At 58.3% G+C, this 17,897-nt stretch overlaps 1 protein-coding gene across 1 annotated transcript in view; it reads right to left on the reverse strand.

The window, feature by feature from the left end:
• LOC105470927 (Janus kinase and microtubule interacting protein 3) overlaps nucleotides 1-17,897 on the reverse strand; it is a 158,078-nt gene that overhangs the window by 37,909 nt on the left and 102,272 nt on the right. Inside the window, 10 exon segments of the mRNA XM_071068899.1 lie at nucleotides 2,709-2,786; nucleotides 2,872-2,940; nucleotides 3,685-3,750; nucleotides 6,660-6,719; nucleotides 7,308-7,406; nucleotides 8,597-8,695; nucleotides 11,748-11,810; nucleotides 12,158-12,241; nucleotides 15,274-15,402; nucleotides 16,713-16,841. Coding sequence (XP_070925000.1) covers nucleotides 2,709-2,786; nucleotides 2,872-2,940; nucleotides 3,685-3,750; nucleotides 6,660-6,719; nucleotides 7,308-7,406; nucleotides 8,597-8,695; nucleotides 11,748-11,810; nucleotides 12,158-12,241; nucleotides 15,274-15,402; nucleotides 16,713-16,841 — 876 coding nt within the window.

Genomic DNA, 17,897 nt, shown 5'->3' on the forward strand with positions numbered 1-17,897 from the left:
AATGAGGGGGTATGAGGAGGCTGGAGAGCCAAGGGGCTTCGGGGGACAGAGACTGAGCTGAGGGGGGGAGGCGGGAGCCTAGAGCCTGCAGGACCTGTCGCCTCGCCAAGAAAGTCTCTCCAGTAAGGGCAGCCAGGCATCCCAGAAGGCGTGAGCAGAGGAGTATCAGCTGGCTGCAGCATGGATGGCCTGGGGCACTGAGGGGCCTCTGCTTTTTACATCAAGCAACCACCCACTTCCAGCCTTTTTCCTTCTGACCAAAGCAGGCAAGACCCAGAGGACTGCCCAGGAAGCTAATCCTGCAGCAGCCTGCGCCTGGGGGCCGCCCCATGAGCAGGGTGGACAGACATGCTGCGTGCCGCGCAGGTCCCTGGCCACCTGGAGGGACGCAGGTCTCACCACTGCTGGGGCCAGCTCACCCAGGACTGGCTCTCAGTACCCAGAGGCCATGAGGACAGTGGCCCGGGAAGGATAGCCAGCAACCTGTGAGCTGCTCCCACGCAGGCATGTGCACACGTGCTGGTCAGCAATAGTGAAACTAACCATAGCAACAGGAGGGTCATTACCAGTTTAGCCAGGACTAGCCTCCATGCCCAGCATCTTACAGGAACTCCCAATCCCTAGTGGTTACTGGCTGAGTTGGGCCTCAAACACAGGTCATCTGCTTCCAAAGCCTCCCATGGCTCCCACACTGGCTTCCACAGCAACTGACATGGGCCTTGCACCCCTGCCCAGGATGCCAGGTGCCTGGTGTGACTGCTCTTTGCTCTGTAGCGTTCTGCTTTTGAGCCCTGGCCCCTCTATGTGAGGAACTCGAATCCACAAGTGCGGGAAGGAGAGATGCCTAGTGCAGCAGTCATGGCTGTGGGTGCAGGGGAAGAATGCTGAGATTCGACTCCTGCCTTCATTCTGACTGTGTGTCCTTGGGCAGGTCACCAGCTTCTGTGCCTGGCTGGCCAGATCAGTGCCTGCCACATGGGAAAGCCTCTTGAGTAGGCTGTCATTATAATACTATCATTATCATCCTCATCATCACCACCACCATCATCACTATCACCATCATCATCAATCACCATTGTCACCATGATCGCCATCATCAATCACCATCATCACCATCATGATCGCCATCATCACCACCACTACCACCACTGTCATGATCATCACCACCATATCACCACCATCACTAACACCACCATCATCATGATCATCATCATCACCACCAGCATCATCACCTATCATCACCATTACCACTACTACCACCACCGTCATCATGATCATTGCCATCATCACCATAACTATTATCACCATCATGATCACCACCATCACTACCAGCATCATCATCACTATTATCACCATCATCACTACTACCACCATCATCATGATCATCGCCATGATCATCACCATCATCATGACCACTACTACCATCATCATGATCATCATCGCCACTACATCACCACCATCATCACCATCTCCACCACCGTCATCACCATAACCATGATGACCATCATAATCACCATCATCACTACCACCAGCATCATGATAACCATTATCACCATCATAATCACCGTCATCACCATCACCACTGCCATCATCATGATCATCACCACCATCATCACCATCACCACTACCATCACCATCATCACCATAACCATTATTACCATCACCACTACCACCATCATGATCATCGCCACTATCATCACCATTATCACCATCACTACCACCGCCATCACCATAACCATTATCACCACCATGATCACCATCATCACCATCAAGATCACCATCATCACTACCACCAGCATCATGATAACCATTATCACCATCATAATCACCATCATCACCATCACCACTACCACCACCATCATCATGATCATCATCACCACCACCATTACCACCATCACCACCACCACCACTACCACCATCACCATTATCACTGCCAGCAGAATCATCACCACCACCATTGTCATCATCACCATCATCATCATGATCATCATCACCATCACTCTGAGAGTTCCCAGGCTGACTTGGCCCCAGGAATGAGCATTTTCATCCCAGCCCACCATGACAGTCAAGATCCTGCCTGCTGGGCTGGGTCCCAAGGTGAACCTCTTGGTGGTGACACTTGTCTTTCCACAACACGACCTGAATATCCTCCCGGTCGTACCTTCCGTCACATGATAGGAGTCCAGCAGGGACAGATGATTGCTTGTGCAGTCACGGGGGAAGTAGCTCCCAGCAGGAGAACCCAGTTCTGAAGCCTAGTTTTCAACCTAGAAATGTCCTATGCTCCTCCCAGCCACAGCAGATGAAATAAAACAAGACCACGCCTTCCACTAGTGAGCAGCCACCGGTTTCTCAGGGGAGGGGTGGGAGGTAGACACCAGCCCACACCAATGCCTGGACAGCCTTTAGGAATCGGGGTGTGTTTGTGAGCCCGAGTGACCTGCACAAAGACTGTAGAACGTTCTCATGGCACAGTGTGGGTTTAGGCCCCCTCAACTAATCCTGCTCTGTTTATGAAGCTCCAAGTGAAGACCCCATCAGGCAGCTCTGGAGAGCCAGGGCCTGCTGTGCAGGTGTCATTAGGGGCTGTTAGGGGCCCTGTAACCTGATTCGCATAGGCATCTGAGGCACCGCTGGGCACCTGAGCCACGTGGCTGTTTTCACCCCAATGCCCCTCCCCAGGGTTCCAGCAGCCTTGTGCCTCTCACCTTGTGGGCCTGGTCCAAGGCCTGTTTCCGGTAGTCCAGCTCCTCGTCCAGGTAGCCCTTCTGCTTACTGAACAGCTCCTGAAACACAGGAGGACCATGCCTCTGTCTCGGATGTCCCACCTGCAGCGCCGAGCCGCAGAACCTCAGGGAAGGTGCCACCAACCTTCTCACTCTCCAGATCCACCATCTTCCGCTGCAGTGCCGCCTCTGTCTCCTCAATCTGCTGGAGCCACTGGGCACAAACAGAACAAGCAGGACAATGACCCCTAGGGTCCCCCACCCCGGCTTGCGGAGACAGCTGAGAGAGAAGCCAGGGCAGCCTGGGTCTTCCTTCCTCTTCTCCTTAGGGTGGGGAGAGCCCAGCCCTCTCCAGGGAGTTGGGGCTGCGCTGGAATCATGGCCCTGCCCCTCCCACCCTTCAGGTGTCCAGGAAGTCTGCCCCTGATACCACCTCCAGGAGAGAAGAGACGCTGGCTTGGGGCACTGTGGGAGAGACACATCTGCAGAGCTCTGCCACCAAGGGCGGGGAGGGGTGGCCTGTTTCTCCAAACCCCTATGTGCCAGGAGCACCCCTTCTCCTTGCTGTGGGAGGCCCAGCCCACCAGGCAGGTCAGGGCCAGGGGTGGGACTAGGAGCAGGTGGTGGGCTGGGTGGCCCCAGAAGGGGGTCAGGATAAGTTGAACAGAGAATGCTGCCTGCAGACTCACCATACCTTCCCGCCTTTAGGAAGAAACCCAGACAGGGTTGCTGTCAGAGCAAAGTGGAGCTGAATCTGTCCTTTGCAAACATGCACAGTGGGTGCTGTCTGACCTGAGTATGCCAGATCTCCCAGGGCAGACAGGGTTTAGTGGACCCCCCAAACCCGGTCCTGCAGGCCACCAAGGTCCTCCCAAGAAGATCACCTTCTCTGAGCTGAGCAGGGCAGGAGACCCCAGGAGCCGGGCCCTCTCCCGAGTGTCCACATAGCTGCTCTTACCTTTTCGGCCAAGGTCAGGACTGTCCTGGCTTGTATGACAACCACCTGCTCCTCATTGGTCAGGTTCTGCATCCAAAAGCAGAACACAGGTGTGGTCAGAAGCAGTGCCTTTGGGGGTGAGGGTGAGTGACGGATGCATGGGGAGGCTGACTGGGGACGCCTGGGTGCCGGGTCACAGCTAAAAAGCGCTTTGACTGACATCTCCCTCCCAGCATCTCTGACACCCTCGACTCTCAAGCTTGTTCCCTCCAGGTGCTGTCGATTTTGTTTTCTCTCGTCCTCCCTCTGCTGGTAACCACCAGGTCTAGGTAACCAGCTGAGGCAGATGCAGATGCACTGCTCAGTGCAGGCAGAGGCTGCCACGACATCCCCAGCAGCAGCTGCTACTCTGCCCAGCTTGTCCCCTTCTGTGTCTAAAGCCAGCCTCTGCATGTGCACCTGTGGTTACGAAAACACCACTTGGAACAGTGGAGGAGAGACCACACGTTCACGGCTGTGAAATGGCTGAATCCCTGGAAGGTTTTGTCTTTTTACGCATGTTTTATTCATGCTTCCTCCCCACCTGAGGGGACCCTGGGTGGCCCTTCTGGGTAAAGTGATTACGGCTTTGGATGTGGGCACCTCACACTCTCAGACCCCGCTGCAGCCTGCATCCAGACCAGGGCTTCCCCGCTCTAGCTCACGAGTTGGCTGGGGCTGGGTGCCCGGTCCCTGCGGGGAAGGGAGGCCCTTGCTCCTCTCCCCAGAGCCTCTCTGATTCATGCCAGATCACTCCAAAAGCCCTGTCCATGCCGTTCTCTCCCTAGAGTGCAAGCTCCCTAATGGCAGGCAACTCTTACTGTACCCCCCCCCCAACGTCCTCACGGGTCTCCCCCACCCCCAACGTCCTCACGGGTCTCCTCCCCACAACATCCTCACAGGTCTCCCCCCCGCCAAAGTCCTCATGGGTCTCCCCCCCAACAACGTCCTCACGGGTCTCCCACAGAGGGGAGTCAGGCTCAGTCTGTAGTCCATGGTGGGGGCCAGCTGCACTCCTGACTCAGGCAAGAACCTCATCCTGCACGGCTGGGGCTGGGTGCCCTCATCTCTCCTGCCCTGTTCCCTTCTCCCATGGCAGGGCTGGGCAGGGCTAGGCAGGCCACAGACTTCTCCCAACACTTTAAGTTGGGGAGGCTGAGCAGTTGGCTTCAGGGTGATGGAGGGAATCTACCCGATGTGGTTAAACCACAAGGTGCATGTGAAGCTTGCTCAACACTGACTGCACAGACAGGCTTGAAGGGATGCAGTCAGCCTGTTGTCAGGAGCTCCCCAGCATCTCCACAGGTCCCCTAAGCTTAAGCCTGGCCATGAGTCCTCCAGTCCCCAACTTCCTCCATCCCTGGGCTCTGTGATGATGGCCTCAGAGGCTGCATGATGACTGCAGGGCCATCACACTCAGTGGCACTCTTGGTGGACAGCTATGGGGCTGGGCAGGAACCCTGAAATAGGCCTGGGCGTGGCTGGATGTCCCCAACTCTGCCACTACATCAGCTCTGTGACCCTGGGCAGTACCTCTGGGGACTCAGCCTCTCCAACTGTGAATCAGAGAGTTGCCCAATACAGTTCCCAAGACCTCATGAGGGGGCTGATACCCAGGACTGGACCCCAGAGCATGTCAGGTCCATGGCCACCCTGCTGTGACTCTTCAGCCACCTGTGACCACAATGGAGCCCCAGGTCTGAAAGAAGCAGACCCATACCCAGAGCCTCCCTGCTGAAAGCACCCCTGCCTTGTGCCTCACTGCTCCCCAGGGGCTGGGCAGGCAAGGGGAGAAGGGAGTCCTCTGATGCAGGACCCTGGATGGAGGGAGTAGATCAATGAAGGTAGGATGATGGATGGATGGATGGAGGGAGGGAGGGGCTGTGGATGGATGGAAGGATAAAGGATGAAGGATGGAAAGATGGATAAATAGCTTATGGAGGATGGATGGATGAATGGTGGATGGAGGATGCATGGATAAATTATGGAGGGTGGATGGATTGATAGATGGATTCTGGAGAATGGATGAATGAATGGAGGATAAAGGATGAAGGATGGATGGAGAATGAATAGATGGATTATGAAGGATGGATTATGGAGGATGAATGGGAGATGGATGGATGGGTGAAAGATTAATGGGTAGAATATGGTAGATGGAGAAGGAATGGATGGAGGATTGTGGATAGAGGACAGATGGAGGATGGAGAATGGATGGATTAGTGATGATGGATGATGGATGGATGGAGGATGGATGGACATATTGTGGATGATAGATAAATTCATGGATTAAGGATGATGGATGAAGGATAGATGAAGGATGGAGGACGGATAGATGGATTATGGGGGATGGATGGATGGATTACACAGGATAGATGGATGGATAGATATAAGACAGAGCATGAATGAAGGGCTAGGTAGATAATGCATTGATGGGGAATAAATGGATGGAGAGTGCAGGATTAGTGACGGACGAATGAAAAGTGGGATGAAAGGGTGCATTTACTTTGCCCACTCAGTAATTAACATCCTTTCAAGGAGTTTGCTATAGAAATTGGAACTCTGCCCCAATGAAATTTAGGGGTTATCTATAGAGTCTGCTTCTTCCCCCAAGCCAAGGAAGTGGAATCCCTAAGGGTCTTGGCTTGTCTAAGAGCAACAGCCCCCCCATCCTCACGGCAAGTCTGGAAGGGCTGAGAGAGAGACCCCAGAAGCTGGGCAGTGTGACGGGAAGTGCCGTCAGCTGGAAGAACCAGGTGTGCACAGCAGAGGTCCCACTGGGCCCTGGAGCAGTGTGAGGAAGCCTCCGATTCTAAGCAGGCTCTGGGCCGCGGGAAGGGTCTCAGGCAGCGTGGCCCATGGCAGGGCTGTGGGAGGCTGGTAGGACTCCTGGACCCCAGAGGGGCAGGGCTGGGGGTTGTGGGTGTGAGGGGCATGCACAAGCCAGGAGAGCGACATACACTTACGGCGTTATCGCCCAGGATGTCCAGCTTCTTCATCAGCTCCGCGACCACAATGTCCTAAGGCACAGAGGACAGGCAGGGGTGAGTGGCCTCGGGTGGGCAGAGAGGGCGAGGCAGGGCGGGACAGGGCATGGGGCGGGGTAGAGGGGGCGTGGCAGAAGGGGCGGGGCGGAACAGGGCATGGGGCGGGGCGGAAGGGGCGGGGCGGAACAGGGCATGGGGTGGGGCGGAAGGGGCGGGGCGGAACAGGGCATGGGGTGGGGCGGAAGGGGCGGAAGGGGCGGGGTGAGGCGGAAGGGGCGGAAGGGGCGGGTGGGGCGGAAGGGGCGGAAGGGGCGGGGTGGGGCGGGACAGGACATGGGGCGGGGCGGAAGGGGCGGGGCGGGGCGGGACAGGACATGGGGCGGGGCGGAAGGGGAGGGGCAGGGCGGGACAGGGCATGGGGCGGGGCGGAAGGGGCGGGGTGGGCGGAAGGGGCGGGGTGGGCGGAAGGGGCGGGGTGGGCGGAAGGGGCGGAAGGGGCGGAAGGGGCGGGGTGGGCGGAAGGGGCGGGGCGGGCGGAAGGGGCGGGGCGGGCGGAAGGGGCGGGGCGGGCGGAAGGGGCGGGGCGGGCGGGGCGGGGCGGGGCGGGCGGGCGGGGCTCACAGTCACGCCTTCGGCCTCGCAGTACACCTGGAGGGGGCTCTTCCCATCCACGAAGGGCGTGTGGTGGAAGTTGATGGCGGGTGACTTCCTCTCCCTCTCCTAGGACAGAGGGGCAGAAGGGTGAGCCGCTTCCTTCCCATCCCTTCCCTCCAAGAGGGCTGTGCTGGGGCCTGAGGAACATGGGCCAAGACCATGGAACCAAGGATCAACACAGCATTTATGAAAACCAAACCGCAGCAGCAGCCATGGTGGCAGAACTTGCACCGGACCTGGACCGGCCCACGAGGACCGCGCCCCTGTGTATTCGCCGACCCCAGATGGGCCGGGCAGAGTTCATCACACTCCAGTCACGTGGCCTGGGCAGTCCCCACCCTGAACCCACGGCACATCCCTCGGTGAATCCCAGGGGCTATGGGGAGGACCAGGGGAGGGGCTGCAGGTCGTATCCCCTGCAGGCCTAACCAGAAGAGTCTCTGGAGGACACAGGCCAGTGCTGCTGCCACTGTCCCCACAGGCAAGCCCATGTGGCCGAGGTCATCCACACATGGCGTGACCACACAGCTGCCCTGTCCTCCGGCGGTGGACGGGAGGGCTCTAAGAGGGGCTCCAGCTGGACTCCGAGGCCTCAGGTGCTGGCCCCAGACGGAGGCCTCGTGGTGTGTGTGGTGCTCGGCAGGGGCGGCCCCTGTGTGGGCCACTTCCTCCCAGCCCCACAAGTGGACTGTCCTTATCCTGAAACAACCACAGGGACGTGGCTGCTCACACCCGGCCTGAGCTGCCTGGTGGGATCCCCCTCCTCCCTCCTCCTGTGCAGGTCATGGCAGAGGACACAGGGCCAGGGACAGCAGGGCACAGGCAAAGGGCTGCCAGTCGCCGCGTGGCCCCCACTGCCCTCACTCAGGGGCAAGAAACAAATGTCTGCCGACCACCGAGGCCTGGGCATGGCCGCACACCAGCTGCAGCAGGGCCACGGGGGTGGATGGAGGACGGACATGCCGGCTCTTCGGCCCACAGATCTGGAGGAGATGCTGCACTGTCACCCGTCGTGCTTTTGTTTTGTTTCCCTGAATGACACTGAGCTCCATGGCCCATGTTCCCCATTGACACATGCTTTGGGTGGCCGGTATGAAGAGGTGGCGATTTACAGCCATTTGCCTCTTTCCTCCCTGAGCCAGCCTTTTGGGTTCATGTTCAGGGGTTTATGTGGGTTAGGAAGGCTGAGGACTGGATCCCTGACACAGCCACAGGCCATGGCCACAGGCCACAGTGCCGGCCATTGGCCCAGCTACCTCAAGCTCCAGGATCCTGAACTCCAGCAGCTCATTTTGGTCTCTGGCATCCTGCACCTCGTGTCTAAGCCGAGCCTCTTCCGTCTCCATTTGTTTGATCTATAACATAAAAGATGCATGAGGTGAGGGGTCTGGTTCTCTCCCACAAGAGGTCTTGGAAGGACAACTCCAGGCTGACTGGACAGCGGCTAACTGGACAGCTGCTGGCTGTCGGGGAGGCCAGTTGGCTGGCCAGGTGCCCAGCCCTGGAAGCTCCTCACAGCCCTGGGTATGTTTGGGTCTGTCCTAGTGAGAAGGCCCAGCCATCCGGTGGTAGGTGGGGCTGGGCAGGCAGCACCGCATACCACAAGCCAGGAGCCTGGAGGTCATAGTGGGGCCCTGAGCCTCGGTGGCCCCTGGGCAGGGAGGGGGAAGGGAGGCGTCAAGGATAAACGTCTCCAACAGGGGCTGTGCACCGCAAGCCAGGAGCCTGGGGGCCTTAGTGGGGCTCTGAGCTAGGATGAGGAAGGGAGGTCGTGGAGGATAAATGTCCCAAGTAGCTCCCCTCCCTGGTGCCCCTTGGAGCCCAGGCTGTGCCCAATGGAAGGAGTGGGTACCGTGGTCACCTGGCCACCAGAATTCACTTGGCTAATTAAGGGGTTGTTTAAGCGGAACCAGTTGGGAGTAAACCGGATGCAAGAGTCCCCCATGCCTTCCAAAGGGTAAATGACATGGCCCATGGCACGTTTCCTCAGCAGCCTCATGGGGGCAGGGTCCACCAGGGGCAGACAGCTGTGTGTATGGACAGGGTCCACCAGGGGCAGACGGCTGTGTGTATGGACAGGGTCCACCAGGGGCAGACAGCTGTGTGTATGGACAGGGTCCACCAGGGGCAGACAGCTGTGTGTATGGACAGGGTCCACCAGGGGCAGACGGCTGTGTGTATGGACAGGGTCCACCAGGGGCAGACGGCTGTGTGTATGGACAGGGTCCACCAGGGGCAGACGGCTGTGTGTATGGACAGGGTCCACCAGGGGCAGACGGCTGTGTCCATCCCCTGCAGCTGAGCTTGGGGGACTGAGGGAGCTGCTCCAGTGCTCAGGGGACCAAGATAAACTCAGGAGCATCCTCAGAGTGAGCCAGCTCAGGGGGAGCTGGACCCTCCCGCAGGGCCAGCTGTGTGCTGCTGCACAGTGGGCCTACCGTGGAAAACCTGCAGGGCCAGGAACGTGAGCCACTCCCATGTAGCCAGAGAAAAGCATGGCTCCAGGTGTGCACATGGGCACGTGTGTATGTGCACAAGCATTTCTGTGTGTGTGCCAGCATTTCTGTGTGCATGTGTTCAAGTGCGCATGCAAACATTTCTGTGTGTGCCGTGTTCAAGTGTGCATGCAGGCATTTCTGTGTGTGCGCAAACATTTCTGTGTGTGCCGTGTTCAAGTGTGCATGCAGGCATTTCTGTGTGTGCATGTGTTCAAGTGCGCATGCAAACATTTCTGTGTGTGCCATGTTCAAGTGCGCATGCAAACATTTCTGTGTGTGCCGTGTTCAAGTGCGCATGCAAACATTTCTGTGTGTGCCGTGTTCAAGTGTGCATGCAGGCATTTCTGTGTGCATGTGTTCAAGTGTGCATGCAGGTATTTCTGTGTGTGCATGTGTTCAAGTGCGCATGCAAACATTTCTGTGTGTGCCGTGTTCAAGTGTGCATGCAGGCATTTCTGTGTGCATGTGTTCAAGTGTGCATGCAGGCATTTCTGTGTGTGCATGTGTTCAAGTACGCATGCAAACATTTCTGTGTGTGCCGTGTTCAAGTGTGCATGCAAACATTTCTGTGTGTGGGTGTTTAAGTGTGTGCCCTTAAGTGCATGTGAATCTCTGCCTGTGCCAGCATTTACTTGGCACACACAGCATTGTGCTGAGCCCTGTGGAAACAGCTCTTGTAATTTAAGAGATGTTCCATGTGTCCACAGGAAACATGGGGGTGTCGTTCGCCATTCAAGATGTGAACCAAGCCTAAAGCAGGACCCCCAGAGGGCATGACCGGCCATGGGCTGACAGCAGTGCAGGGGCTGCGGTGGACGTCTCTGTTTGTCTGAAGCTCTGTCCTGCTGGCACACGTCAGACTCGTCAGCCAGGCTGCCCTGGCTTCTCTCCAGAGGGCCGCACCTGCCAGTGTGAGATACTGCTGCCTCCTCAGGACACCTGTCCCTGCCCATGGACAAGTGGGGCAGGGGTCACAACACGGAGCACCCCTCACCCGTGCGTGGTAATGACAGCCCTGCTGGCCCTCCTGCCCCTGGACCCGTAGCCAGTCCCGCCCCAGACTCGGGCCACATCACCTGCTCCCACAGTTGCGGGGTGCACCCCTCTTGGGATGGCTCTGGATTGCCCAGACCTAAGTCTAGGGCCCTCGGTGCTGTGACCCCCTCTTTAACCCAGTGCATGGAGCAACTGAGCCAGGTGGGCCTGATGTGGTGGGGAGGTGCCCTGAGAGAAACCTACACTCCCTTCCCTGCACCCCAGGCAGAAGCTAAGGCCACCGAGAGCAGCCTGGCCGCACGTCGCATGTTCTGATCTGTTTTTCGTCTGAGAAAGTCTTCCAGCCCACAAAGCCCGGGCCAGGGTGGGGGTGGGGGCGGGGGTGGGGCATCACTTTGGGAGCCTCTTGTCATCCGGGGCCAAGACAGCCTGGACCTGGGTCTGCCAGGTGACGCCCTGGCAAAGTCTCAAACACGCACTCGCTCAACCAGGCTGGTCCGTGGGCTCTTCCCTGACGACCCTCCAGCTTCCCCACAGGCGTTGCTGGAAGGAGACTTCCCTGACCCAGCCAGGCTTCCCAGGGGGATAATCCCAGTGGTCTCAAAAGGGCACCTCTGTCACGATGCGCTAACCAGCCGACCCACAGAACCATCAGCACAACAGGACACGAATGGAGATGCTGCTGCAGACGGGCCTGCCCGGACCCCGGAGAACAGGCCCCAGCTCCCTCTGTCCAGGCTGTCCTCCTCCCCAGGGCTCTTGACAGGGTCCCGCAGGAGGGAGCAGAGCAGAAGGGGCCTGGGGCAGAGCCATTCAGAAGCCTCAGCCCTTGCTCCACCCTTCGCAGGGACCACTGCAGCCCCCAGGAGCATAGAGCAAGTCCTGCCAGGGTCTCCAGGGGTTCGGGGCTCACCTTTTCCACAAGCTCTTGATTTCTCCGGTACAGCGCCTGCTTTTCTTCAATCCATTTCATATCCTTGAAAATTGAATTGAAAGAAATAAAGACATGGAGAGAGGAACTCATAAACTAATGTTTAAATCGTGATGTGGCAGAACACCAAAGACCAGTCTGGTCAACGTGGCAAAGCCCCATCTCTACAAAAAAATACAAAAATTAGCCGTGCGTGGTGGCACATGCCTGTGGTCCCAGCTACTTGGGAGGACGAGGTGGGAGGATGAGGTGGGAGGATGGCTTGAGCCCAGGGGTCGAGGTCGAGGTTGTAGAAAGTTATGATCGCACCACTGAAGCTTGTCTTCAAGTGCAGCCAAATACTTCCCACCCACGTGTGCCCCCTACGCCCGCACAGATGGCTGCAGGCTCACCTGCCCTTGCTCTGCCAGGGCCTTCTCCAGGTCCTCGATCCGTGCCTGTGCCCTCTGCACTTCGGCTTGTAGCTGCTCACGGGTCTGTAGGACGGGAGGAAAAATACATCAAATTTTCTCTAAAAGCCAGAGAGACAGCACACACACTCGCGAGATATCAGAAGGGTCTGTCTTTAGGTTCAGTTCATTGAGAAGTGGCTGTTCACCCTTTCTTTGGAAGAGATGCTTTCTAAGAGAGGGAGAACTGTTTTCTGTTGTTGTTGTTTTTTGTTTGTTTGTTTGTTTGAGACAAGGTCTGGCTCTGTCATCCAGGCTAGGGCTCAGTGGCACAATCTTGCCTCCCTGTAACCTCTGCCTCCTGAGCTCAAGTGATCCTCCCATCTCACCCTCCCGAGCAGCTGGGACCATAGGCGTGCACCACCACACCCTGCTAATTTTTGTATTTTTTGTAGAGACGGGGTTTCACCATGTTGCCCAGGCTGGTCTCAAACTCCCAAGTTCAAACAATCTGCCTGCCTCAGCCTCCCAAAGTGCTGGGATTACGGGAGTGAGCCACTATGCCCAGCCCTGGAGGGAGAACTTTAAGGCTTATTTGAAGCAAGAGATCTCACTTAGATTCCAAGGGGAAATTCTGCAGGTTAATTTTGAGGACTTGTTAAGAGAAATCTTTGTTTACAGGATGGCACAGCTGATGAGGATGACTGATGCCTAGTGTGTGCTCAGCCCTGCCAGGTGCCGGCCAGAGGGCTTTGTTCGAAGGACTCTCCACACGGACCCACTGGAAGCCCCAGCTGGTGTGGCTGCCTATACTGGAGCTGCCCTGCTGGAAGCCCCAGGTGATGCGGCTGCCTGTGCAGGAGCTGCCTCGGCCCAGGGCTCGCTGCCTTCCTGAATTTTGTGTTCCTTAACTGACTCCCAGAGTCCACCCCATGTCTGCAAGAAAAGCCCTGGTGCTTTCCCTGTCAGCATCCTGGTTTGTGAAGTCCCTCCCGAACGCCACCAACGCTTCTAGCCAAGGTCTGAGCCACCCTCCCTTAATTCAGTTTGCTCTGGTGGCTCCGAACCATGGGGCATTTCACCCCACGGTGGCTCCTGCTCTCTCTGGGGATAGCTTCCAAGGGAGGGGTGCGTTTCGGGACCACAGGGTCAGAGGATCCAGCCGGGGTGGGAGATGGGCGAAGGTGTGGCCTGTGGTGCCCCCCGAGTGCTGGGTCCCAGCTCCCTGCCCCCAGGCCCTCCTGGGCTCCTGCCACCACCCTGGCCTCTTCCCTCCCTTAAGGGGTCACAATCGTGGGTGTGAGCCCTTGGGTTGGAGAATCCTCAGCAGAGGGAATTCTAGTGAGTCCTAACCCTGCTTCCAGACAGGGAAACGGAGCCCACAGAGGGCTGTGGGTCCCCCGCAGCCTCAGGACCGTGGCAGGGATGGGCCCACGTCCATGTCTTCAGACGCTTGTCCTCTCCCACCCCCTTCCTTATCCTGAGGCTTCCTCGACTTCCACAGTGAGGAGCGACATTTCCAATTATAATACAGAATCAGACTGCGGGATGCCGGCTAATCTATTTTCTTCATTAATCTTTTCTGTATCTTCCAATTTCTAAAATAACCATGCAGCCCCTCTTGGCGTCAGATTTTCCTCTGATTCTAAATGACATTAAAAAATTTTTACATGCAATTTGGACATTTTCACTCTCTAAGCAAAGCTTCTGAGTTCTGTGTTTTCATGTGGCCCCCGAGCAAATGTTTCTCTGGCAGCTGACAGGAAAAAGGGAAGACAGGACGTTTCCTCCAGCTCCCCCAGCTCCTGGCGAGCTTGGCCAGGAGGATGCGGCTGCTGCCCTGCCCCTGCTGTTGGGGGAAAGGCTGGGCCCTTGAGGCTCTGGGCCGTCTCGGGACTGCCGTGCTTTATGATGCTCTGAGCCAAGGCTTTGACTTTTTCCTTTCTCCAAGGGTCATGCAAAAATTAAGTCAAAGTGAAAGCAGCGATATTTAAAGTCCCCAGTTACGCAGACAAATCTCTCCGAGCCTCAGGAGGGGGAGTCAGGCCTCCCCACTCAGGACAGGAGGAGGGGCACGGAGGGGCAGAGCACTCCCTTAATTTTCACAACAGACATCCCCAGTGCGGTGCCAGGAAGGCAGGAGGGAAACCAGCCATGTCACCAGGGTGGTCTAGGTGGACAGAGGGTGAGGCCGGCGGCTCCCTGGGGGCACTAGTGTGGACCACACTAGGGGTGCTCTGTGCACACTCTCCCCTCGCCCCAAGAGGTCCATTCCCCACCCAGCTCAGCCACCCTAAGTTGCAGAACTGCTGGACACTGGCGTCTCTGGCCCTGCAGGGTGGTTGTGGGGTGGGGGAGGCTGATGGGAACCCCACACCCCACAGCTGCCCGCTCTGGAGAACCCCTCAGCTCCCCCAGAAAGCAGCCCGTCTCGCTGTGAGGGGCACCAGGTGCAGGTCCTTCAGCGGTTTCCCTTCCAAGCCTCAGGAAGTGAGGGGGGGGTGGCGAGAGGACCCCCGACCTATGACCCATGCTCTCCCCACAACGCCTGGTGCCTGCACTACCCCCCGCGGCCCACAGAGGGCACCCGCCAGCCACACTGGGGCCTTTCCTGGGGGACGATGCTAAGGTGAGCCAGGGAAGCAGGTGGAGGGACACGGCCGCTGGGATCCTGCCCAGTGGGGAGGCCAGGGGAGAGGGTCCAGGGCCAGGGCAGGCACAGCCTGCGTGAGCATGAATGACCTCCGCAAGTTTCAACACTGACCTCGATGCTGCCATGGGTCACTGCCATCCTGCCAAGAGCGGGAGAGGAAGTCTGGAAGGAGACCCATCCTGGGCGTTGTGGGCCCCTGCCACCACCACCATCCCCCAGGACACTCACACCTGTGCCTGGCACTGCTCTGGGCCACCCTCCCACCTGGGCCAGTTCCCAGCACCGGACTCCCCAATCCCTGGTTTTAATTGGCCTTCATGGGCACCATCAGGACCGGAGGCAAAGACAGGAGAGCAGGGGCTCAGACCCAGGAGGGATGGCGAGAGAGGTGTCCCAGCCCGGGCCATGGGGTCAAGCAGGAAGGCACAAGGGGGCCCGGAACGCGCGCGGTGGAAGTCATGTAGACCTTAACTTCTCGCTCTGCATCCAGCGTCCCTCCGACCTGCTCCTGCAACAAGGCGTAGGCGCGCTGCAGGGCCTGGTACTCCATGGTCAGCTGCCGGAACCTCAGCTCCGTCTCCTCCTTGGCCATGCCCTGGAGAGACACGGATGCCACACCCACAGAGATGCAGCGTCAGCGGCCAGCACCTCCTCCGACGGCGGGGCCCCGGGGCTTCCCTTCTCCCCAGACATCAAATGGTGTGTGTGGGGGGGGCGTCTCTCTAGCAGTGTGAGGGAGGGGACCCACTCCAGTGTGCAGGGAGGGGCGGCTGCCTGGGGACGCAGTGCTGTTTGGAGAAAGGTTTTCCCTGGAGAGGGGAGCACCGAGCCCTGCAGTGGGAGCTGAGCCGGCTGCACGGCCGAGGCCAGGGTGAGACTGCTGGGCTGGTGGCCATGGCCAGGGGCTCAGCTGGGGCTCCTGCTTGCCAGCCAGGCTGCCCTGACCCAGCAGACTCTCCGTTACCAACCAGGCCTGCATACGCTCTGCTCTGCTGAAATGCGTCCTGGGAAGAAAGCTGGGCTTTGTAAAGGGTGTAAAGTACCCCAGGCAGCACGTCTCCTCCCAGGCGCACTCCTGCAGGCTCGCCCTGCTAGCTGCAGTGCCCCCCACCACCCCAGGGAGAAGACAGGTGAGCCTGGCCTTCAAAGGGTCCCAGTGGGCCCCCGGGGCTGAAAGGCTTGGCCATGTCCAGGAGTGACTGAGCCCAGAAACCTCGGCCTGGCCCAGTTCCCCTGCCCCACCCTGCACCTGAGGCTGTGCGAGAACGTCTCAGGTCCCTCAACAGGTCTGTGGCCACTGGGCCGCCCTCCAGGGTCTGCCAAGGGAGGCCCAATCCATGGCTGTGCCATTGGTTGCGGACCCCACTCCTTGTCCCACGGCCACAGGGCCTGCGTCCCACAACGCCAAGTCCTAGCTTCCGACGTGGTGCTGAAATGGCTGCCTGGACCTGAGGGTAGCCGTCCTTCCGGAAGAAGGGGCTGGTGGGCAGAAACGCCTGTGCTGTTATCAGAAAGAAAACTCCTGCTCAACACCCCTCTCACCCTAATGTGCTTTTGGCACTGGGACCAAACGCCCTGAAGAGTGGTTCGGACCCTCTTGGGGAGGCCCCTTAAGAAGGGAGAGCTCACCGTACCCCTGTGCAGAAGGGGCGGAGGCTCAATGGCAGGAGGAGGCAAGGTTTGGCCTTCATGGGAGCAAGAAGCGGGCCTCAGCCCACACCCTGAGCCACGTCATCGGAGCTTCTCACCACGTCCAAGCCAGCTATCAGCGGGTCAGTGCCAGTGAGGGCTGCCAAGGGCTTCCCTGTGAAAAGCTGGCAGCCCACGCCCAGCCAAGCCCAGGACCCAGCAGGAGACCCTCATTACCTCCTCCAAGCCCAGGACCCAGCAGGAGACCCTCGTTACCTCCTCCAAGTCGTCATCCGGGGTGCACGGGGTCTGGTCCGTCCTGTCTGTTTGGTAAGAGATGGAGGAACCGTCGGATTCCAGGGAGGCCTCTTCATCGTATCCAAAGAAGGTCTCCACAACAACCGGCTTGTGACCGAGAGGCAACATGTCAGTTCAAACCAGACCCAGGCACAGCTGCCTTCACCCGCCTCCTCCTCCTGCTGCCCAACGGTGGGGGCCACAGCCCCGCCCTGCAACACACTCCCATCTCTGTCCCCGGCCGTCCTGGTGCAGGCCGAGGAGGTGGCCTGGGTGTGAGGGGGCTCTATGGCAAGGCTGGCGGGGCAGGTGGGAGAGGGGCCTGGAGCCCCGTGGGCGAGCAGGTCCTGGACCTGCTCTCAGTGGTGGGGAATGAGGCCCTTCAGGGGGCGCCGTCCCTGCACTTTCCTGAGGGTGGTGCCCAGGATAATGGAATTGATGGTGGGTGCCTTCTCTGTGTGATCTCATTCCCAGTGATGCATTTCTGTTCTATTTTTTAAAGTTTCAGCCCTTGACTGATTGGAATAAAAACAAAAACAGGATCCTCCGCCAGCTGGTGTGAGAGGCCCTGCCTTCGGGGACCCCCCAGGTTCACCCTGATGTCTGCATCCTTAGGGTCCCCTCACCCTTGCTTTCGAGAATCGCAAGATTCCTCATCTGGGTTTAGAAGTGTTACAAAACGCAAAGCCTGCCATCTTCTCAGTCCCTTCCGCCGTAGCCAAGGTGGCCTCCAGGTCTCCTCCCAGTTCTTCTGCCAGGACTTTCCAGCAAAACTCCCTCTGGGACCCCAAGGCCACCGGCTTCTCCTACCCCCTGCCAACCGCTGGCCCCTGTCCTGTGTGCCTCCCCATACCCTGTGTCCTCCCTTCGCAGGGCCAAGGCATCTGCTGGACACGTCCACATCCCAGAGGGGCCCCGAGCAGGGAGGGCCGGGACAGCTCCTCCTCCCCACCTTTCAGAGGGCAAGGGTTTGTGACCAAGGAGCATCTAACAACCTAACAGCAAACACTGCTGACTGCAGAAAAGCAACACACACACACACACACTCTCACACATACACACACACTCACATGCTCTCACACTCTCACACACACACTCTCACACACTCATACACACACATACTCTCACACACACTCATACACACTCACATACACACACACATAC

This window comes from Macaca nemestrina, chromosome 9, assembly GCF_043159975.1.
Source record: "Macaca nemestrina isolate mMacNem1 chromosome 9, mMacNem.hap1, whole genome shotgun sequence".
Classification (NCBI taxonomy): Eukaryota; Metazoa; Chordata; class Mammalia; order Primates; family Cercopithecidae; genus Macaca; species Macaca nemestrina.